The 25079-nt window shown below is 32.7% G+C and overlaps 1 protein-coding gene across 1 annotated transcript; it reads right to left on the reverse strand.

Moving 5' to 3' along the window:
• Nucleotides 1–104: 104 nt before the first annotated feature.
• On the reverse strand, nt 105–23134 carry Ac3 (Adenylate cyclase 3). The gene is made up of 19 exons (XM_001810170.4): nt 22346–23134; nt 17087–17236; nt 15104–15219; nt 14122–14233; nt 13870–13997; nt 7369–7527; nt 5999–6137; nt 5716–5820; nt 4328–4413; nt 4110–4271; nt 3967–4054; nt 3819–3917; nt 3515–3765; nt 3386–3461; nt 3112–3337; nt 2063–2145; nt 1909–2007; nt 1610–1858; nt 105–1182 (listed from the first exon to the last, which is right to left on the reverse strand). The coding sequence occupies exons 1-19, from the start codon at nt 22868–22870 to the stop codon at nt 844–846; spliced, it is 3192 nt and encodes a 1063-aa protein (XP_001810222.1). The 5' UTR covers nt 22871–23134; the 3' UTR covers nt 105–843.
• Between the last annotated feature and the right edge of the window lie 1945 nt (nt 23135–25079).

Below are 25079 nucleotides of genomic sequence, written 5' to 3' on the forward strand. Positions count from 1 at the left end.
TCGTTTTAATTTTATTTATTTTTTAACACTGCTATTGTTTCTGTTGTGTCAGGTTTTTTATTTTTGACGGTTTGGGAATTATTAATCGTGTATTAAAACACAACTGCCTAGTGTAAAGTTTATTTCTGGTAATTACTAAACATTGTTACACATTTTCCTAACATTTGAAATAGTAATATCTAAAATAAAATAACAATGTAAACAAAAATGATTATTTACAACTGAAAGCAATTGCTTCTTTTAAAAATTATCGTCAAGCTCCTACTTGATCCCGTTCTTGAAATTCATACAATATACCTAGTAGAAGAATATTTTGAGCTCGCTTTGTAATTCTAAGGTTTAAGATTTTCACATTTCACAGAAATTACCCTTTGGAAGTTAATTAATTTGTACTTAATTACAAAACAATTTCGAAGTACAACTTAGGCATTTGCTTTTAAAATGAGTCTGTAGTTATAACACCACTCGAAAAGGGCGCGATTTTTTATAATTTCTATAGTTTTGTGCTTCATAATCCCGCCCTTTTGAAAAAGAATTGTAGCTACGACTACAATAACACAATGGTCTAATAGATATGTGCGTTTGTTCTAGAAAAGAAAAATTACAACCGACGCTAGCAGAAAATAACTTTTACAAAAAATTTCTACGTCTATGACGGTACTCTGCTTAAATATTTTATTCGTTATTACCTACGAGTACTTTAAAATCTGATTGTGTATACTTAGACATGTAGTCTTAATCTATCGATTTCTAAACACCACTTCGAATGATTTCTCGAAGTACAAAAATGATTTAAAAATGACAGCCTACAAATAATCAGTGCTTTGTCTATCCACTATCTCATTAACACTGCAGCAGCGGTTCCGCTTCTTTGGTACTAAAATTCTGCTCGGTGTCCGTTGTGAAAACTTCGTCTTCGATTTTCTGGTCGGTGCATTCGATTACTGTTTTATCCTCGGATTTGGACGTAGGACTATCGTGCGATTCGTCCTCTTCGTTTACAGTTTCCATTGCGGTGACACCTATGATTGGAGAGACCGGAGCCGTAGGAGGGGTGATTTTCCCGGCTTTCCCGAGCAAGTAGTAGGTCATCAGTTGGCCTTTTCCCTTCACTGCCACTAGGCCGCGCTGCTCGAACTGGTAGCCGAAGTGCTGCAGGATTTCGCACGTCTCTTCAGTCACCTAATCGATACCAATAACGAGGATAATTAGCAACCACTTCAGTTTCTACTTCCGTTTAAAGAATTACAAGTGTTTTATGTTTAATCGCTTGCTCCAAAGTGGGGCATTTATCAGGCGGATGACGCGAAAATATTGACTTTGCGAAACCGTCTCGCAAGGATTTCAGCATTTTCGCTCCACGTTCGGTTATCCTGAGCTTCAACGAGAATTAAACAGTAAACGTGAAACTGCAAATAAAAGTGATTGAATCACCAAACGTGTTTTAGTCTGTTTTTACAAAGGGTTTGAAAACTGTTTCTGGAAGTATTTGGAAAATACAATTGGAAAAAACTAATTTGAAAAGATATTAGTTTCTAAATTGGGTGTCAAGCCGTCACGCTTGCAACCAGTGCACAATTCGTTTTAAACTTATTGATTTTTTCTTAACCTGAATACATCCAGCTTTTCCGGTACTTTCCATCCTGGAAGCTACATTGACCGTGTTGCCCCAGATGTCGTAGTGGGGTTTTCTAGCTCCGATTACTCCCGCTGTGATAGGCCCATGGTTGATACCTAATTTTAAAACAAAATGGTTAAAACTTTGTTCGTTGATGCCCTGTAAGGCCTTCTTCAGCTCCAGTGCGAATTCAACAAGGAGGGCAAGATGCGCCCATCGCACTGTTATGGGGTCGTCGGGCTAAAAATGCGTTGTTTTTTAAATGTGGTAAATTAAAATAAAAAATGTACTTTGACTTGTCGAGTCGGGTTTAGGCCGCTTGCTGCCATGTACGTAGAACCGATTGTCTTAATTTTTATTATGTCTTGAAACTGAGGTAGCTCTAAAAGCTGAAAAGTGAGTATTAAGTGTCTGGAGAAGGCGTCAGGTAGGTAGGAGGCTTACAGCATCGAAATCTGAAATGACTTCGTTCAGAAATCGCAGACATTCTAAGCCCTGATTGTTGACGGTCTCCTCTGAATAGAAGTCTGAAAAAGGAAATAACTAATAAATCTATAAACAAATAAATAACAACACCTGGATGTGCAACTAAATTGTTGTTTAATTGTAACGTATTTTTCTATTTTTTTCTTTGTTTTTTTATTTTTTGATTTGTTTCGAAGAATTCTCTGACAGCGTAGTTTTTTTGTAATGTTACGAGTTTTTGGCTTGTGTTTCAATTCTCAAAACAACCGATTTCAAAATTAAAAATAAAACTAAAGACTAAAAAACATGTACAACGTTGCAGAGCTGGGACTCATTTTTATGTGTTAGAAACGAATAACCAAATTTCCACAATTCATTTTCAAGTTATAATTGAATTTTTGTGTAAACAAGGGTATTTAACTTTTTTAATCGATACGCGAACAGTTCCTTCCTATCCAAATATCTACTGATTTTTATATATTTATAATTTAAAAATTAATTTTGAAGTAATAATAAAAAATCAACGGAAGTTAATGTTTGTCTACTTTTTCGTTTGGTTTGAATTGCTGTTTCTTTTGTCTTACAAACTATACAAACAAAAGCGCCTTTGTATCTCCAATACAGCAAATGCAGTTCCTTGATTCGATTTACCATTTTATTATTTTTACAATTTAAAATGCTGCTTCTTATTCAAGCGCAGACCGTCTGTTCCAGAGTAAAAATAGCTTCATACAAACGTAACATTTGTTGCAAATTACAAGTCATACTTGCAAAACGTAGTCAAATAATATACACACTTGTGGGAACTTTTGCAACTGTACTTAATATTTTGCATGTAAATAAGCAATATGCTATTAATATTCGATATAGTATTGAAACAGATATGGCCAAGAAAGTAACTTGTGGGAGGAACATTTTACCCTTCATTAAACATGAAAGCTTTTGTGGACGTGTACCAAATAATTTTCCTTTACTTCGTCAGTCGATACAAAATTTAGAGATAACAAATGGGTCTGCTTTTTGCTTACCAGAAAAGTTGGGCATCGAGGCAAAAAGCACCCCAATCTCGGCGTAACTTTGCGAGTAAAGTTCATCGTGTTGCCTCTTCCTGTTCCCCATAAAATGGGCCGCTACATGTGGCGGAAGGATATTATACACCAGAGCTTCATTTCTTCTTCTCATATCCTCGGCGAAATCGCGTTGCTCCTCGACCTCGCACCGCCATAAGAACAAAACTCTCGCCACCTGCTCCATCTAGCAGAACAAAACTAATATCCATTCAAACCCAACTCTGAAACTTACATGTCTCGCAAGGAAAGCCAAAGCGAGCGTGGCAATGAGCAACAACGCTGAAAGCGTGTATTTACCCTTAGTTAAGCTGAAAGGCAATTAGGTCACAATAAATTATTCAGAAATGCCGGTTGTAGCAACCTTTTCCAGTTTTTCCGCGACTCCTCGCACTCGAGTACTAATTCTAAGACGAAAATGTTCACGAGGCATTGAGCCAGAGCTATGATAAACAGAAACAGAGCCTTCCAGAGATATGAGAGGCAGGCTGGAAGAGAGGAAGCGATCAGAATTAGAACGGCGAAATAACTGAAATAGGAGGGATAGAGACATGACGAATTTATATCGTCAGTGAACGTGCAATTATCGTTCGAATGGAACTGAACACAAGAAATCTGAAAATAAAGCTATCAAAGCATTTCTCTTGGAGGAATCCGATTCGACTCACTGTGTCTATTAGATTGACCGTTCCTAAAAGAAAGACACAAATTGCCGACAGGATCCGACGAACTGTTACTGAATCCTTAAAAGCGTTCCAGCATTTCAGCTGAAAGAATACATTTTTTCAACTCGCCACTTCCTCAAAATCTACCTACCGGCAAAAATTCGTCGCAAATGAGGATGGAGACGAGGACTATTATTATTACATTTTCTGTACAGTACGATATATTGATTGACATGTCCCTGAAAGTATGGATTACCCGTCAGTTTTTGGAGCAGAAACCAAACATTTACTTACCTTGGTAAGACAGTGAAAACCGTTAAGCCAATGGACAGGCGAACTACGAGAAACATTAGCAGTGTTATGCTTGAAAATGTCTCGACCTGCTGTTGATACAACTTTTCCTTCTTTTCGTCCACGAAATTAAGAGTCAAACATGTCGTGTTCTTAGACAACTCTCTTCGAGAAAATGAAACGGGCTAAGCACTTTCATTGATTTCTTTTTAAATACTTACTTATGACCGTCTCTGTTAACCAGTTCTGTTCTTAATCTGATCTTAAAGTCTCGCGAGTCTTCCCGCGATCTTTTTTGGTTTCCATCCTACAATTAATTTGAATAAATTTTAATCATTCCCCACATATCACAGCTCATGTATTCAACCTGGGAGCTTGAGAACATCAATTTCAGGTTATTTCATTTTGCAGCTTTATTAAATGGTATACATAACACGGTAATTAATGTAATTTGTCACTGACTTTCAAGTTTCCTAATTTTGTTGGCATTAATTAGATTGTGTCAAAGAACTAATCAGATTTATACCAAAAAAAAGTGAAAAATGAATAGCTTGACAAATTGTAATTTATGTTTTATAACAGTATTGATTACAACGGAGGTAAGACTTGAAATTCTGAACACGAATTAGAAACTACATTATTATAAATAAATGAGGCACAGTTGATTACAGTTGAAGGAAAAATCCAAAGCTCAAAGCAAATCATGAAGAAGAAGAATTTTTAATTTTTAAGTTAGCGAAATTCGTGTTAAAATTAGGGATTGTATTTTCCATATGAATGCGTTAAAAGTCAAACGACCAGATGATACGTAAATTCCCAATCCCTAATTTAACAGCCGTCAGAAGCTGGATCAATAAATCAACGAGGCCTATAATGCAGCAAAATCTGCATCTCTTCCAGACGCTGGTTTATATAAACGACCTCATTGTTACGCTATTAAGCCATCGATCATAACTTTTTGCTGTAATTGTAGTTTTCAAGCAAAATAAATCTAAATATTAAATAGGTATGCTCTGGTGGCGTTGTTAGCTGACTTCTTTCAGCAATATTATTGACGAACAAAGAGGCAATTTATCTTTGTTGCTCACATTGTTGCGAAAAGAAAATAATTATAGAGGTAATTAAATGTTTTCCTTGCTCAAAAGCTCGAGCTTTTGATTAAAGGTATTACAACTTTACAATATTTCCGTCGAATTCAGAAACACTGTAAATTTTATTACAGAAATTTTATCTGTTTATCATTATTTTAATCAAAAATGTTAGATTGATAACTCACTGTTTTCTCTATCGATTAATGAAAAATAATATCTCGTCACGTTTTGCCGGAATATATTCCGATGTCATTCTTTATAGAAATAAATGGGAGACGACTGCTTATAAGTACCTAAACCAACGCCGTGCGGTGACTGAAACGTGAGAATATAAAAATAATTTCCGCTCTCATAAAGCACAATTTTTGTTGGCGTTATTTCGTGAAGTAATAAAGCAACAAGTGCACGGATTAAGAATTATTACAACGTACACATCATCTAAGCGTAGCTATTCGTCAAAATTGTAAATCCGCATTAAAAATGAGTTCGTAAGTGCTTCAAAAAAATGGTCTACTTACGTCAACATCTCCATCCTTTGTGTCTGAAATTTCTGCAATTACACAACTGTCCTCTTCTGGAAGTATACTACTCCCATTCTGAACTTCCGTAACAGGCGGTTGAAACTGAAAACATCAAACTTGATCGGCAAATTATTTACCAAACCTCAGTTGATTTAAAATACACTCAAACTTCCAAAAGCATTTCACTGGCATCAAAGCTAAACCTCAGGGCTTAGGAAATTAAACATTTTCGAAAATATATCAGTCGAAGACTGTTTTATTGTCCGTTTTACTAACTTACTGGTTTTAAAACTTTGACGATGAAGTAGGTTTTTAATCCTGCTATTCGCAGTGCTTCTTCCCGCTTCTCGCCATAACCAGGTTCGACTTCGAACTCACCATTAAGGAACGAATAGGTTGTGGCAGAAATATGCACTCGTCTAAAAAAGAAATTCCGACAAGTAGTGTCTCGTTTTGTCTTTTAGGAACAATAATAATAATTTCTGGCGACAAAAAATTCAATTATAAGAACTGCGGCAGTGGAAATATCCCTTGGGAGCCAATCGGCCAGAAAGTTTGTCTTTTTTCACACCAACAGTGATCAAAGATATCGCACAGTTAATAAATTTGATAACTAAAGTTTTAAAACTTTCTTGCAACTTTGCATTCAAAAATACATCGCTCTGTACAGAGAGAACTACAAACTTATGGGAGTTTCTAAAGATACGGGTACGTTTATTTTACATTTATTCCTTCATAATTTACCCTTGGATGAGTAACCATTTCTGTTATAGAGGTAGAGATAGGGATCATTTTATTTTGAATGTAACGGTGTCTTGAGGATTTTCTACCTAGTTAATTCCAGAAAGATGCATTTCTTTTAGAAACCGCATCGTACGACTACATATAAACAGATAAAGCTGGCTTTAATTAAGATAAATGTCTTCGTTTTCGCCAACTAAAATTTACTACCCGTTATGCAAACTTGCATTGTTTACTTAGGAAACTTACTTTAAGTAAAGTTTAATTAAAACTTGTTATTGGTTTTCACTCGGCTTGTTTTATAAATAACAATAAATAGATTTTGTTTAAAATTTAGCTTATTCCCATACGTTTTACGCACTGTCAATTTTTTGTTTACTGAACTGAAACAGTGTTATTGTTCTGAATTTTAAATCAACAATCATAGCCCGAAGGCAAGCACTTTGTGAGTAAAATCAAAATTATTAGATAAACATTTTTATTAAATATCATATTACATTGTAAATTCTGGATTAATACGTTAAGGATGAAAAAGCACAAGCTACAAACAGTAAGGTGGTGAAAAGGTAGCGAAACATCACCCTATGAAAATCGAGGCTGTTGTGGTTTATAATTCAATCAAGCGGAAAACTGTATTAATTTTTCGTGAGAATGATCATCCATGTAAATAAATTTACGATTAAAATTGCTATTAAAATGTGAAATTTTTTTAAGATAGGAATACTCTGCGATTGCTCTATTGTTGAAAATGTAGCTTAAAGAAGTACCTATTTATGGAAAAGTGTTTTTAACGAGTATCAATAAAACACAATCTGAGTAAAAGCGGAATTGATCATTTAAGTTCTCCTATATTATTATTCCCTCTTCTTTTATATGTTTGGCTTCGATAATCATGAATAAATTTCTTACCCTGCCATGCCGCTGCTTTCCATTTTGTTGGCTAATTCAACGTCCTTCGAGTAGACGTCGAATTGCCATTGTCTCTGGCCCAGAACTCCCGCTAGAACCGCTCCCGTGTGAATTCCAACTCTCATATCTACAGGAGAATTCGCTGTTTGCTGTACATATCTGAAATACAAGTTAATTGAATAACATTCTTTCTTATTCATGGAACGAAATTCATAAACTTTTATTTGAATATGGAGCCAGAAATTCCTGACGACACTGGCTTAATTATTGGAAGTAATGAAGATATTCATGCCGCTATTGCATATAACTCACTATGGGGAAGCTGTGACATACTTTTTGGAATTTGAAACTCAATTTGTTAACAACAAAATACAAAATATAAGATTCGCTAAAATCCTTTATTTTTTTCGTAAAAGATTGTTTACTGCTCATAGTAGGCAAACAAAAACTGAAAACACATTTAATTAAAAGTATTTGCTCAACAAATACATGAAATCTTTTGTTACTTGCTAGATTTTGACCCAAATGTATTGTTAGTACGACAGAAGAAGCGAAAGATACGTCCGTTACATATTGGAAGTTGATTTATTTGCTATTGTTGAGGCCGTTATTTGAAGCTCGGAGTTAGTTGTATTTACCAACCAATTTATTCAAACTACTATCTCAACTTACGACATGAAAAATGTCTGCTGAAAATTTACCGTTTTCTATTTATAGGAAAATTCATCGCTGTCTGCTATCAATTGTATTGATCTCACAAAACTTCTATGTGTTTCTAAAACTGTTATGACTTATCTGCTCAGTGAATAACGTTATTATTGGTCTTGACATACACAAAACTTGAATTTTTGTGCTAGTTTGAAAACTGTTCAAGCACATACTCGTTTATTGTATACTCTTGTCTCCAGAGCTGCTAAACCGATTTGAAAGTATTATCTCTTTGAATTTTCAGTAGTTTAGAGAATGCATTACCATTTTAAACCTTGTTACGTTAAAATTGGCGCAAAGTTTAACAAACGTTTGAAAATAGAACGTGGTGTAAAAGTTATTGACAAATTTGTAAATATCTACGAGATTTAAACATTTGATTTCACTCGCTGCATTCCAATTGATGCATATTTGTTTGCTGACAGATAACACGGGAAACGACTTCGATAGCAATGTATTGAGAGACATGACATGCTCCGAACTTAGATTGTTGTTGTCTCGTGTAATACAGAGCACCAGTGCATTTAATTTACTTCGCTTACAGAAATTTCTGACTAGTTGGTCATGTTGAAGAGGTAATAACGACGTAAATGCATTCCTTCTAACCAGAGAAGGGTCCTTGAAAGAAATTTTGTCGAAATTAGGTTTGAAATAAATTTGCGAAATTTTAAAAGCAATTACTCGGAGACGAATATGCTTCCGGCTACCTGCAATAAATAAATCCGAACAATTTCTTGACGACAACGAAAACAATTTTTTACGTTTGTTTCTCGAGGCTTGTTTAACTCACTTTCTGTAATTATTTAAAGACGTGTGTGGGTTTTAACTTTGTAAAACCACATTTTGAATTTATTAACTGTAACGGCGTACAGTTTACAAGTTTTTTATAAGGCAGAAGTTTATTAAGCATTTTATGTTTTACTTTATGATTTGTGTCTTTTCTTTATAGTTTTAAAGAAAATACTTAAATAAATAATATAAAAATAGGTTGCAGAACAAAAATAAAATTTTTGTAGTATTGATGTAGGTATTTAATTTAAACGTTATTCATTATTAGCGTCTACTAATTTAAGAAAATGATGCTCTGAATTCCAGTTTTTTCTCTATCAAATAATTACTTTTATAAAATGTAATAAAAACGAACGGTGTTACAAAAGTTAGCTTTTCAGTTAAGTAAAAAACACGCCTCTGCTTTACAAAAGCTTCAACGTTCCACTAGCACAAGTTTGGGATGTCTTAAGTTCATAGTATATCAATTTAGAATGTGTTGTATAGTGAGTATTTAAAATGAAAATGCAAAATAGTTTAATTAAAATTGGAAGAAAAGTAATTCTAAACTTAAAACCACCATAAACAGCTTTTCTTAATGTGATAATAAATTAATATTTAATTAAAATCTAGAAATTGTTTTTTAAAAATCGTCCAATTTTATAATTATTTTAATGTTTCAAAACAAAAAATATTAAACGTTTTATCTTTTAGTAGAAAAATTGTTGGTTTCATCACTTTGTTGGCTGGTTTAAGCTGTATATATTTTAAAGGTTTTTACTTGAAATTGCAAGCTAATTACGCAACATTTAAAAATCTTCAATATTCTTTGCTTCTTATTTACTTTACATAAACCATATTTCAATAAGTTTCTCTACAAAAAGAGATAAAGGTTTTGATCGAGAAAGTCTTCTTAGTTATTAAGAAAGTTTGAAATCAGTTTGACATTGAATATATTGATGTAACAAACTAATTGCCAAAATTAAATTGCAAAACTTTGAACGTTCTGCAAAATTGAAATACAAATATTCAGCATAATGTGGCTAGTGTCAATAATTGTAATTTTCTCATTTCTCCTGATAATGGAGGTGATTACCTCTACACAGCATTAATCATTTTTGTCTCTGGCAGCTAGTTACATTAATAATTCATCTCGTTGAGACATGTGGGAAAGAAGCGTAATAGCTGTAAAGCTATTTATGTGGTGGAGTAACCTTATAAATGATAAATTCTCTTAAGGGTGCTCGATCTCTAACTTCCCTCGAACGAGAAAACTATAAAAGATGTGATACATAATTAAGTTAAACCATCTTTTTAACCAACCAACACGTCCCTATTACCCTTTAATAACAGGCAATTAAGCGAAATTAGGGCTTTTATAATGTGCCAAGTCGCCAATCAAAAGAAATGTGTCCAGTATATCAAAGCATAGCAAGCTTTTAAAATTATTGAATTAGAAGTTTAGCAAAATATTACTTATACCTCCATAAGTTTTTATGTTCTTATCGAAGTAGCTATTTTGTGTTACGATAACAAGGGATGTTTATACACTCAATTTTCGTGCGCGAATATAGAGGGCAAATTGAAATTACACAATGAAAACGCTGTTTTAATTACGTCTCTCTTTGTACAACTATTAATGTTCTCTAACCTAATTATAATTTCTGTTTATTAGGTGAGCAATGTTTGCTCCAAATAATTTATATAAAATTTCTCAAATTGCTAAAGTAATTTTGGGGAATATTTATCAAAGGCACAGTAACACTGGTAGACGAGCATCCAAGTCCATTCATTTTATGCATTTTCCTCCAATAATTGGTCTGTGTTATGCGAAGTTTTCTTCCCTTTCTATTTCTGGAGGTAAAGGAGAGGTTAGGGATTGCAAACAAGCTCTATATTTACATCCTGTTAGGGAACAAAGCCTTGATTGTTGTTATTTCAGAACTTGTGAAAATGTGTGATTTTGGCGCCAGAAAATTTGGAAAGCTATTAATAATCCATAATCATCCAAAATATAGAAAGTACTCAGACCGAGACAGAAATTATTGATCAAGAATAAAATAATTAATCCAGGAAGTCAGTACACTAACAAGTTTATTGAATTCGAAACGTAAATTTTACCCCAACCACAAACATCCTTATCGAGTTATATCTTTCCAGAGTGATACGTAATTAAATAAAGTTTAAATTTACGAAATGAACTTATTTCTTGCCAAATGAATTTAATATCACAAACTGCTGGTCTCTCATCATAGTTAAATGAAATACACCTAGCTGTTTGCTAACAAAGCTGTGTATTATTAATTTGTAATCGTACCTGTGACTGCTCCCTTTCTGTAATTAACCATTGATGTTTCCAGTTCTGAATATGCATAAAACAAGTTAAATGAAGTGGTTTTATTATTTTTTATTAAAAATACACAAAATAGCTTCATGTGTAGTATTAGAAATTTCAACGGCTTATATAAAACTTTGCAGTGAAGCTTTTTATGCGTCAGTCTTGAAACCAGTTTTATTTCGATGATCTTATTTTATAACACAGAAGCCAAAGATAGCTTCAATAAAGAGAGCAATTATTTTAAGAATAAAATCCTTCTTTGTGTTTGTTTTCGTTGGGCGAAAAATGAAAATTAAATAAAAATTGATACTTGATTTACATCAAATTAAAAACACTTGAGGTATACAAGCTTCAAAGCATGTCGTTTTATTTATGAATATTATCTAAGTAATTTTTTTGTCTCCACATTTTCATACAAACATTATATAAGATGTAAGAGGAATGAATTAAAATAGTATTTAAATTATTTCACAATGTAAAAACGTTTTCTAAAATTAATAATTTAATCAATAAATGCTTAATATTAATTGTTTAATTTACTTTGCATGAAGTGTATTAATTAATCAATCAATAATTAGACTTGTTAATGAGAACAGCCTCTACATTTCCACTTCATTAATTTTTATCAAAGTAATTAGACGTAAGCTGCCTGCAATGGGTTGGATAACTGCTACATTTAAAATGTTTTGATGTTGGATAATTAGAATACCGGGCCACAACAAGCATACCTGCTCCCCATTAAAAATTTAAGGCTTATTCACTGTTCTCAATTTATAATTCCTACAGAAAAAGTAATCACAGTTTTATTATTATTATTATTATTATTATTATTATTATTATTATTATTATTATTATTATTATTATATTTCCACGTAGCATATGCAGAGATCATACAGAATCCTTTAACTGAATATTTATTTGAAACTAGGTATGATGGGTAATGTTACTATCTATTGCAAATATCAACGAAAAAAACAAAGCAAAGCAATTTTGTTTCGGTAGCAATTTCATTTCAAAATTTTGCCCTTAAGCAGCGTAAACACCATTACTACGGAAACAGACAAATTGGTTAAACAGGAGGATCCTAATCGTAAATTTCACAGCTGCTTTGTTCGGTCTGAAATGTCGGAATTTCAATCTTCAATTTGGTTGTAAATCTTTATTTTAACCATACGCTATGTAAAGTTTCACGTGCTGCTAAAACATTGCTGAATTGCATAACATCAAAGCAATTGTTTTGAAATAACTGAGAGAGAAAGACAAACAAGAATTTCCGTTTTCGACATCCTTTATTATTAGCCACGTGTTTTCGAAATTTGATAGATTGAAATATATTTAGGGTAAACTTTTGATAAATTCAGTACGTGCTGAACTTGACGATTTCTAATTTGCAAATACATGGAAAACGTAATTATATTACATAAGTTTGTTTTCTGCTTGTGTTTTGGATTAAGTTAACTCACTGATGAGCTCAAACAAGCGGAATGTCTGGGTTGTTGTGTGAAAAAATCTTAATTGTTTAGAACGCTAATTTGGGAGTCGGAGAGACAAGCCTAATTATTAACAATCATTTACCTCAATTATTTCTAAATTCTAAGACGAAATATTTCTGAATTGTTTCGAGCAGTATCCCGTTTCGGAGTTCAAAAATAATAATTTCCGAATTTTTTTTCTCGTTCGAGTTTTGTTTTTTTATTTTTAACGGTTTCTTAGTTTAAAGCAAATGACAACATCTTTTTATTAACTTTTAAGTTAATTCTAAATTCTAAGCTAATAGATAGTATTGTTTTTTTACTAAACCGGGCTATCTGTAACATTCTACTAGCAGACAGTAGTTAAATAGCTAATATTTTACTGATTTTAAATCACAGCCTTTAAATCCTGAAAGCACAAAATACGAGTCAGTACAAATTTAATTAGTGCAAGACCTTTAGACATTTATTAAATAATAATCAACAATTCCTACTGTTAGCGGCACTCTAGCTAAAATCAAACATAAATTGATTCCACAAATCAAGCTGTGTTAATTTCCTCTGCTTCGGCATTCAATTATCAAATCATGTTATTGCACACATAACATGTGCAGTTTACATTTATTTGTTTTGAGTAGTTGCTAAGTACGAGCATTTTTTCTTATTACTTATTGCTTTTCAGTAATTATTGTAATGAATAGAATAAAATTTTATTTAGTGTAGACCGCTATTGTTTATTATTTAAAGTGGATAGCTGAAAGAACAGATAAATCCGACGTAGTGTCTTAAAAGTTTTAAATTTTTTAATTCAATTAAATATTTTACTTATTTTAAGAAAACTCTAAGCACGTGTTTGTATCGATTGGAGATTATTAAAATACAACTCTCGGTTTCTTTAGTAACAACTCCTGCATTCGGAACAAACACCAACACAAATAAAAGTATTTTATGTAGATAAATCGATATCGTAAACTTGACACTTGTAAAACTAGGAAAAATAAATTATGTTACTTATAAATAGGTGTAATGACTTTTTAAAGAACAAAACTGCAACTAGTACAAATATAGTATACGATATAATGGAATAAATTAAGTCTGTTGTTGTTGTACCTATTTAATTATTGTTTGCAATTTTTATTTGATGTAATGTTTTGTGCGTTTTATTCTTTGATGTCAATTAAATTGCATAATTTTTTAATTCTAAACGAAGCTTACTTTATCGCTTTGACCATCGACAGTCCCATATGAACACAAAGAACTGCATGATCTGGACGCTCCCTCGGCGCACCACTAATGCAATAATAGCAGTCTCCTAAAATCTTTATTCTCAGCTGTTGGTATTTCTGCGAACGAAAACTTGAATTAACCCAGTTTTCTACACAGAGGCAGAAAATAACATTGGAACTTTCTACATACGAGTACATTCAAATCTAATAAATCCCACCAAGAGAATATCAATATTCTTACCTCGGCAAGTTTGTCGAATCTTGCAAATAATTCATTCAGCATTTTTACAAGCTCTTGAGCTGAATATGTTGATGAGATCGCTGTAAATCCCACGATGTCGGCATACAAAATACTAAAAATAAACAGAAAGTGTTGCGAAATAGAGATGCGAATTGATTTAAACTTGATCATAAACAGGGAACGTTGAGAATGATCTGTCATGCGATTTCCGTCGGAAGTAATGCGTTTTAAATGTGTTTCAGTGCGGATTTATCTCGAGGCAGACCTAGTTTTTTTGATAAAGATCTCACTCTGGAGGAGTTGACAATGGAAACGCCTAAACCACTGTTCCAACTTCTCTCGCTATATGTGCATACGAGAAAAATTTAAATCAATAAACGAAACTGAAACACCAAGAAAAACAGTTAGTTCTTCCAATAATTTTCAAATATTGTAAAACTGGCAAAAACAAACTACAAATTTAATCAATATTCTCTTTACAGTATTGCCTTTTTCCTTTTTAGATTCCTGCAATAAAAGAGGGGAAAAAATTGTTTGTTCAAACTTGAATGTGCATGTAGCAAAGCTCTTCGTTTATTTATAGGATCAAGCGTGGGCGTTTATGTGCCCCGAAATTACAAATCCCAATATTTTTCTTAAAACACAAATAACATTTTCATTAATTTTGGAATGATGTTTGGGCCCACACAACAAGCTGTGTATTCCCTTTTAAAGGTCAGTCATTAAAAAAGATGAGCATTGCAGAGGAGCGGTAAAATATTATGTAGTCATAAAATAGTACAGAGGTCGTTAAATGTAATATAATCTTAGCTATCATCATCCTGCCTCACAAGCTTGATGCTTTTAGCTGGCGTCTAAACGATGATAACGTTTTTATCGACTTGGCAAATTCATTCTATAATTATTACTATCCATGTTTTGGAAGTTTAAAATTGGTTGCAATGTGGTTGACGCTGTAAAACTGAACAAGGGTTGATTTTACCTTACGTTTTCGTGCCTGCTCATGTAAATTTTCTTAAATTGGCTGTCGGCTTGGTCCAAATCCTGTCTCATTTGTACCGCCACATGTTCCGGGAGAACGGATAGAAGTAAACGTTCCTGTAAATTACACCCGGTTTTAGTCCTCCGTGAAAAATGGTTCTTGATTTAGATTGCCTTAACATTACAAGTAGGTCATTAAGCGGAGCATGTCCTTTTTGTAGATCAAACTTTGAGTTAAGATTAGATTAGGAGATAATTGCATAATAATAATAATAATAATAATAATAATAATAATAATAATAATAATAATAATAATAATAATTATTATTATTATTATTATTATTATTATTATTAATTATTATTATTTACCACGGTTAGATGTATTGTTTTTACTTTAACTCTAGTGTTTCGATGAGTCCAAGGCAAGAGCAAAACCTTGGTACATCACACAGTCACAGTAAAAAACTAAAAATAAAAATTAATTTAAAGCAGTGTACTGCCACTACATGTTATGTGAACATGTTTAGTCTTTTAGAAATAAACTCATTTAGTAGCAAATAAGCTCAAATTGTAAATGCATTGAACCATTCATAATGTTCGTGACTTATTTTAATCGCGTTTTGGTGGATGCGCCGGGCGAACTCCCATTAACAAATATGCGTGTAAACGTGTTGACAACTTGATAACGATTAATTATATTAGTGATAATTAACTTACTATTTTGATGTTATCATGTCGTGTTCATTTCTAAATCAAATATTTCGCTACGAAAAACCTTTGCATTAATACGTTTTACACAACATTGCTGTTTTGATACAAATAACGAAAAGAAAACATCATTAATTTATCTTACGTGTTTTCCTCTATTTTTAATTTTCTTTGTAAACACAGTTTAATTATCAGTCGTTGTTTACTGGACGCTGGAGCTCAGTCCAAATTTTTAGTCTAAGTAATCGTTAGCATTTAAAATAAATAAATACAAATAAAATAATATCGTTAGAAATTTTACTAGAATTGTGGATATTGCCTTGTCCCAGTTTCCCTTCAAATTACATCATTTATTTTGCATTTCAATTAAACCGCCATTTTCTTTTGCTTTCTCGCATAACTAAAGTAAAGTTTTCAATGGCATTAATCAATTAAAGGTGCAATAACGGTTAACTTTGAGACGCAATAACTTTGTTCAAGTTTAATTAACTATGGCAAGTCACTAATTACTCTTCTTGTTTCTTGTGATAATGCATTTACACGTAGTTAAAGTTTAATATATCACCTTCAGTACACTCCATGTCTGCTAACTCACATTGGAAACCACCTATTTCTATTTTAAGATTGAAGCACCTGAAACCTTAAACTCGCATTTCTAGAATTACAATAGCAGTCATCAGTCATCTCTTGAATGAGCAACTTCAAAAGTTACTCTGATGCTGGAAATGTGCTCGAGTGTAAGCTGCACTCCGTTCTAAACACTTCAGTAATTTTTAGTTACAGACGATTCAAATAACATTTGTGCACACATTAACACAATATTACGCTTTAGGCATGCAGGATTACCAGTAATGCACCGATAATAGTTTAATGCACTTTCCAGTCCGAATGGTTTTACTAGCGTGTACACGGACTGCCATAAAAATTTGTTTAAAAACATTTGACTTTAATTGATGCTGGGGAGTTGAATCTTTGACCTTACGGTTTAATTGTACTAATTGTTGAGTGAAAATTTATATTAAAAACACTTGAGACAAATGAATGGTGGAGAAGATTGTGTTGGAAAATAATAACCAAATTTTAAATAAGAGCGAAACTTTGATCCAAGTTTCATCTTTTATACACAAATTATAATTTCAAAGTTTCAAACTCTTTAGTTACTGAATAATAGCAAAGCTTTCCGATAATATGGATTACCCAAACACCTTGGAAGGAAATTTTTTTTATGACAATTGCATAAACCTGTGTCTTGGCATTGAACCAGTGCCATACCCACCTGTTCGGCACTTTGCTCCTCTATAACAAGTTTCATTTCCAATGATTGTCTAGTTTCTAAGAAGGCCCGTCGCTGCTGTTTATCTTCGACAAGATAAGATGTCAGCCCCAAGATATTTGCAGTAACCAACAAGATGCAGTTGGAGACTTGCTGAAATAAAAAATCTTTATTCAATTATGACGAGTAAACATTCAAATTGCTGCTGACAATTTTACGTTTTAAGTCCTATAGATGAGACTCCTTTGTTGGCGGTAAATACAAGATTACGATCGTCCTTTGAAATATTTATTAAACGCAAACATGTTCTTTGTCAGCGTTATTTATACAGTCAAGAGGAATATCGCAACATTTCGTTTTTTCTTTAGGAGAGTTCGAGCATAAAATTTAAAACAGAATCGACATTTTCTCGAACATATTTTCAGAATTTAATCAATGAAATGCAACTAATGTCGCCTTTTCGATTTTGGGTAAGTAATTGATACGAAAAATTTATGAGCATAGAACTCTCAACCCAACTTCGGAGATGTTTCAGAGTACAGATTAAAGTTCACATCGCCGGATCGATACTACAAAACTTCTCTAAATTTAGTTCGACAAAAAGTATAACAACTCTGGTGCCCACTCTGGGCTGAGTTGTTATATAGATACCGATTTTAGTTAATCGGAAAATTATGCATTTAAAAAGACAAACGCAATATTAAGGTGCGCCTGTGGTTTCTAAATTAGTAGAAATAGTAAGTGAGAAATACATTCGTGGGCACATAAATATCTATCTAGGTCATCAAAATTTAAAGCAATTTCTTTGCTTCCTTTTTGATAAAAGTGCAGAAGCACTTAATTCCTGAAATTATTCTGAAAGTTTTAATAGTGCTGAAAAAACATTTAGTAACTATTTAATAGAAATATTCTTTTTTTGTTTTCTTCTTAACGAAGAATTTTTTTTTATAATTTTAGAAAGGCATCTTTATTGTATAAAATTTATGATTTGGGCTTTATTTATTTTGAGTTTTAGAATTCTGGTTCAGGCGAAGCTTTCTACAAAATTTATACAGTTATGCACAGCTCGAGTGTCATAACAATACAAATACTACAATGCCTCTTACCTCAGTAAGGATTACTGATGGCACAGCATGCCGAGATAAGCTGTTAGTGGTTTGAAACCTAGTATCAAGCGAAATGAAGTGGATTAAATCGTAATATCAACATAAGTGTGCTATTAACCCAGCGGCTTTGTTCCGAGGAGACCTCAACCAAGAGGGTGATTTTTGCAAATTTGTTGAAATTTTTTCTCAAGCATTTCCATTAGCAAAGTAATCAAACGTCATCTTGTTTTCAGCAAATTGGTTAGCCGCTGAAAAATCAAGTCTTGTCTAGACCTAAAGAGTGTCGAGTGCAGTGACCACGAAATGTTGTTACACGGTGCTAAAGTGTACTTCAATTAGGGTAAAAATATACGTACAAGTCATGGAAGAAGGTCGAGAGTTCACAAAGTATATCGATCTTGTTAATGTAGGAAGCTTCAGCTGCATGTCTGGGAGATAATTTTCGGAATTTACTATCCTCGATTAATTGAAACTGCTACAGACGGTTATTAACGAAACTGGACTTTAGCTTTCATGTAGTGATTATAACAGACTAATCGCCAAATGAGGGGAATAATTTAGTGCAAGTGCAGAAACAAGAAATACTCGTGTATCTCACGGCACAACTTTGGGAAGTTCGTCAAACAGATTTCTAAACACGTTCAAAATTTGTGCTTGGAACTTGGAAGTTAGAGACGAATTAGAGAAACGACAGCAATTAATCATAATCAGAGGCGAGGTCACAGCTGAAGCAACTAATTAACTTTAGTAGGTTTTCAATTTTCAGGCTTCTTTATTATTAGAATGATTTGATTGATTAACAAACTACGTTAATTTTATCGCAGTGTTTTTTACTCGAATTAAACAAAACCTTTCCTAAGTACCCATTTATTACCATCTTTTATTATTATTGAAAAATTATACAAAAAAGCAAATATCATTTTTTTCAACTTTCAGTGCTAACAGTAAATTTAGTTATCACACTGTCATGGGTTGTATGTAGATCGGAAAGACATTTAATGTGATATCTTCTGGAAGAATTATTTTGAAGAGGTCGGACGGGATATCTTACAAGATACAAAGCAGCAGTCAATCGTCAAAGCATTTTGAACTCATTAAATTAAGATGGGATATTCCTCCGAAAAAAGCTCTTTTGAGGAAATATTATAAAGCTAACTTTTCACATCTTTGCTTTCAACTTAATATGTTAAAGAATTGCCTAAAATTTCCACTCTGTTATTTTTTACTTCTGAGTGGATAATACCATAAAAACTAGAAGTTGTAATCCTTTGTTGTTATCGCATGTGTAAGGAGAGTAAGCTAACTAAGACAGCTAATTTTGAAGTTAAAGAAGAAAACACAAACGTGAATTTTAAAATTAGTTAAGTGTCTTAAGGTCAGTTCAGTGGGTATTCAGAAGGAATAATCAAAATTTGATTTTTAACTCTTTCATATCGTATAAAAATATCTTAAAACGCTAATGGGAAAGTAAACATATTCTATCCTTTTATTTCAAACTGTATTCCTGCAGATGAGAGAAATCATTATATTTAAACATTAAGAACACAAAATTTTGTAAATATTTTAGTCAAACAACTTGTATTAAATTTTTTTTAATTTGAGAATGTGTTTAGTTGTTTTTCTTCGAGATAATAAATTAGTTACATACATTACGTTAATAATAAACTTTTTTTTAACTAGAGAAAAAATAATTGTTTTCGCTATGAATTAATATGCTGTAAACCTCCAGTATACAAGATTTTTCGGTTGCAAGGTTTCTGCAACAAATAACAACTTTGTTTGTGTACTCTTTACCTTTGGATATAGCTTTGTTATCGAAAAATTATACTGTTATTGTTTGTTTTAATAAAGGTGTTTAATAGCTTCAGTTTGAAATATTACGTTACTGCTGCTAACTACGTGTAAAATATAAAAATATTAAATAGAATATTGGTTGTTGTGTTTTGCTATTTCGAAGAATTGAAGCTAGTTGGTTTAATCTAACTTTTGTAATAATGGGGCATTATTTTGATAAGACAGCATCATAAAAATTTACATTTAAGCGAGCATTTAACAGAGGAATATTATAATCATAGCAACGGAAGTTGCGTGTTGTATACATCATACCTTATTCGCTTTGTATTTTTCCATCAAATTAATGTAGTGTTGAAAATAAAGCAAACAATATTAATTTTAAACATATTTCACAGTCTGCTAATAAACATTAATAACACCAATAAACTAAAAAATTTCGTAGTTGAATGTTTATGTCGTATTTTTTGATAATACAACATTTACTATGTGTTTATAAAAACGTTTAGACATAATAAGCTTCATCGATCAAGTGCAAATAGCAAAAGCATAACTATTTTTCAATAATGTGAATTTGTGTAAATTCATGTGAATGATGTGAATTCAAGTCAATTTTTTTCATTTTCTTTAAAAATTGCATTTCAGTATAGCTACCAATAACATAAAACTTTATAAAACAAAACCAAAGCTAGATCAAGACTTTTGGAACCAAGATTTTTCTTGTAATTTAAGAGTCTTGATTGTGCACAGCTCTACATTCCACTATTAACGTCTTTTACTAAGATGGTACAAGTATATCAAAAGAAATATGAAATAAAATCTGAATTAATCAATAGTATAATTTTTTTAAAGTCAATTAAAAAAAAATTTTTAATTTTTTAAGAATAAATTCTTTGACATCCAGTTCGCTCTTAAGTAACTTTAATATGCACCCACATTAAAATTTTTGCTATAAGAATCTAGTATACTTTACAATAATAGAAAAGTATTTTAGGTATAATTAATGATCCTAAAAATGAGTGACTAGCGTCATTTATAACGCTTTTATTGACATTTTGAGCTTAATTCATTGCCACATACTGAAATTTGATTTAACATGGACGTTAATTTCATATTTAATGCAGCTCTAAAAGTTTGAGTGGCTTAATTGACATCAATTAATTGATCTATAAACGACTAACAAAATTTTTCTAAACGAAAAATTAGTTTTGATAAGATTGACGAATAATATGTTCTGACTTCTTAGTAAAATATATATAACTAAGCAATCAATGTAAAAGCTTTAAAAGTATTGGTGCCAGCATCAAAATTTATTTAGCATTTACTCCAATTATTTAATAAGTAGTGAACGCAATATTATGTAGGTCAGCATTACTTAACTGATCTCTGCGTGAATTTTTAATGAGGAAAATGGATTTTACTTTACAACCTTTGTTACTTTTTCTTATTGAATTATTGAACGATTTTATCAGAGACTTTTAACCATAAATAAACTATTACACAGCCTTGACATTACCGCTGAAGATTAAATGTCAAACTTTTTGGTGAAAATGTTAAACCCTAATTGCATTGAAAATTATGAGGTGTCCTTAAATAGACGATTACATTAAAATGCTATTAACGGAGACAATTATTCGATATACTAAATCATTTAACAATCGACAATGAAAGATTTCTGTATTAAAAAAATCCTGCTGAATCTGTTACTTGACATACAGAATTACGCCAAAGCATATCATATTTTAATACTTATAATTTGCTATAAAGTGGATTAAATTGTGCCTCTATTGTGATGCATTTGTTAAATTTGTTTGGGGCATAAGAAGCTTTCGTTAAGAAAACTGCGTTACGATATTTTTGTGTATATTTTGTCAGCGCTGATTATGCATTCTCTTTAATTTCCGCCTCTTTTAGCGTGAAGTTTAATCACCCTAGTGTCGTAAAAAATATTGGCGAAAACTTCCGGGGCAGTATTATATTTTCAGTCGTCTTTAGGAGTAATCAACTGCCACTACTCGCACTGAATTATAAATCAAGTGACAAGATAATAAAGTTCACGATCAATAAAAAATACGTCTAGACGTAAAATTTGTATAGAGTCTAGTTCTCAGTCTCAGTGTCATGCAAAGAGCTGAACACAATACGCCGTAATAATTATTAAATGGAGCAAACAAATCAATTTTATAAAATCGACGCTATAATAGCCCTCCGAAAAACAGCGAGGGTGGATAAATTCTATAGAACCGTAAAATGGAGTTGCGTGCTACCATAACTCGAACTTTGAAGAAAACTCTATCAACACGGTCTATTTCAGCAAATGAAAAATCGATTCGAATTAAAAATTATGCGGTTAACACCAAATTACCTGCTCCACGAAATGAAGTTGTGATTTGGTCAATCCGCACAGCGAAACGATGTACGAAGTGAACGTTCCAATGCTGAGCAGAACGCAAAAAGGCAGTCTTAGCGGTAGTGTGACATAAATTAAGTAAGTTAGGAGCAAAAACCAGCCTAGACTATCTCTGGGTGTCACTTCGTTCTTCTTCAAGAACAGCCCGGCGAGTATCTGAGTGTTGGCAATGTGGAAAGCAATGTGCGGTACCACAGTCCACAGCGGCTTGTTTTGGAACCCCTTCTTACACCAGATTAGCAGAAAAGAATTGACAATGAGAAATGTGCCCATCACTGCGATTATGACAAAATCCTGGTCGCTGGGAACCACCAACATGTAAATATCGAAGAGAATTGCCGTTATCAGGAAACATTCCAACCCAGCGCGCTTCTGCCTCACGCTGAAACTCTGGTAAAGCTTTTCGAGTGCCGAATCGCGAAAGCTGCTGAAAACCCAGCACAGGTTTTTCATCTGTCCTGACGATTTTTGCTCCTCCATTTCGTTTAAAAAATATTCGTTACTTATGAAAATATATAAGCCGTTTCTGTTGTCATTCTTTTTTACTCAGTTTTACATTTTTCTGAAAAAAATTCCGTGCGGGGTAGAGGGCCGTGCTGAGGCGGCAAGATTCAGCTCTTTTGTTATCATGAGAGGAACGAACGTTTCACTGCACGTGAACTTATGCCACCACGTAAGATCGATTCCACCAAGCACCGGACCGGTTCCGGTAACCGGAGTAAGCTCACTGGTACCCGGAGTCTTCCTCACCCGGAGCATTTCAATGGCATCGAGCATCGAGAGGGCGCAAGCGCACTCTAATGTTGGGATTCATGTGGAGTTAATCCCTTTCAGGGGTTGGGGGCGTAGCGTTCAATCGAGTGATTCTCTTACCTACTTTCCGATCGCTTAATTGCAATCTTAATTCAAACTCTTTTCTTATTTTGAGAACTTTGTGGTCCGCATGCATTTTGTTGTTGTTATACAGGTTTTGACGGGAAAGTTTGGTCGTTACAGCCGCAGATATCGAACTTTTAAAAGGGTAGTTTACGAAGTCTAGGTGTGCTTTGTGATTGCCTAGATAGATAAAGAAACTTAACGTTTATGCGTTTGCACCACTGTTTATTCTGACGACTCTATAAATAAAATGAAATATGTCTAGGTGTATTAATAAACTTTATCTTATGGATATTAATAATGTTATTGTTTATTTTTTAACCCCACTGTAATTGAAGAAAAAATTATTATTGTAGGACACCCTTTTATTAACTTTTTTCTATTGGTGTTTCTCATAGTTTCTCTCGTATTGTCTTTTTCTAATAAAGGAAATGACGCCCACAAATTGCATATAACACTAGAAATTAATTCACTGTTACTAATGTCATACTATAATTTTATTTTTCTCTGAATTTTTTTAGATTTTTACGTGTTTAAAAACCGGTAAAGGTTTTTTTTAATTGTGGTGAAATTATTTTTTTCAATGGTTATTTGTGGTCCAGGGGAGAGAAGCTCGAAAAACGGTATTTTTCTTATTTACAATACAGAGTTGTCGTTAAACGCTGTTTATATTCTGCGCGGGATCGGTTACATGCACCTAAATTAGAATCTCTGCAGCAGATTTGTTTTAATTTCAACGCAGAAAGCTAATGAAGTGTAACAAATTGCCCCCTCTTCTTGTAAAATTAGACCATTAATGAAAAACTGGTGAAAACCTTTTTGCTCCTCTGATTAATTTTCTTAGATTAATTAAAGAACACCTGCACACAAAGAAGCTGAGAAGCTGAGATAAAGAAAAACGCGGTTTAGGTGTCAGACCCCATTATTGCTCTTTTGATAAGCCAGATTCTTGGCTAACCGATTGGGATAACGAATAATAGGACACTATACATTTTCTCGGATTACTGTGCGGTAGGATAGGGTCTGCGGTATAGGACAGTATAGGTTTTGAGAGAGGGATGGTATTGATTTTTGTCTGGCATTAGAACTGGTTGGACGTGCCCCCTGATTATCGTCTTTTGAGGCGAGGTGGTGAACTATCAAGATTATCAATCTATTCTACTGCAATTTGTTATTCTTACTGTGGCCAACACGCTATGTCCTTTCGAAATTTGTGTAAATGAAGTACAAGAATAAAAGATCAGAGTATTGTAAAATATCCAGGAGCTGTAAAGAATTGTGTTTCAGTTTACACGTGTCTGTATTTTCAAAACCGACAAAGACCCACATTTATTTTGTTTTGGAACGAAATGTCAAATCGGCAAAACAACGTATACTATAATAAAATTTGAATTATAAAAAGTCTGTTTTTAATTGTCTCTTGAAAGTTGGAATTTACCTATCTACATTACAAAAGAGGAAAACAAGCTGTTAGCAAAAGAAAACGACTGAAAAGACAACGGTTAAAAAAGAAAATAATAAAACTAATTAAAGCACACTGCAATTAATTTAAACACTTTATTACTGCTTCCTAACTTACACTCGAAATTGAAACACAAAAGATCGAATGAATAAATCTTAATACAGGGCTCAATAAACACATGGCAAAAAAAACAGTCGTGACTGATGAAGTACGTGTATATTTACATAAATATCTATTTTGTCCCTAAAGTGTTTTCCCGACTTTAAAGAAACTGCTAAAAAAATTTCTCGTAAAGATGTTTTAAAAATGACTCAGTTACATTTACGTAAATAGATTTGTAAACTTGTCTTT

Source organism: Tribolium castaneum, chromosome 5, assembly GCF_031307605.1.
Source record: "Tribolium castaneum strain GA2 chromosome 5, icTriCast1.1, whole genome shotgun sequence".
NCBI classification, from domain to species: domain Eukaryota; kingdom Metazoa; phylum Arthropoda; class Insecta; order Coleoptera; family Tenebrionidae; genus Tribolium; species Tribolium castaneum.

Coding starts and splice junctions, on each gene's coding strand:
- Ac3 (XM_001810170.4), bottom strand. CDS start 22,870: ATGGAGGAGCAAAAATCGTCAGGACAGATGAAAAACCTGTGCTGGGTT. Junction 15,220..17,086: donor AGGAGCAAAGTGCCGAACAG/GTGGGTATGGCA, acceptor TGTAATTTACAG/GAACGTTTACTTCTATCCGT. Junction 1,859..1,908: donor ACCCGACTCGACAAGTCAAA/GTACATTTTTTA, acceptor ACGCATTTTTAG/CCCGACGACCCCATAACAGT.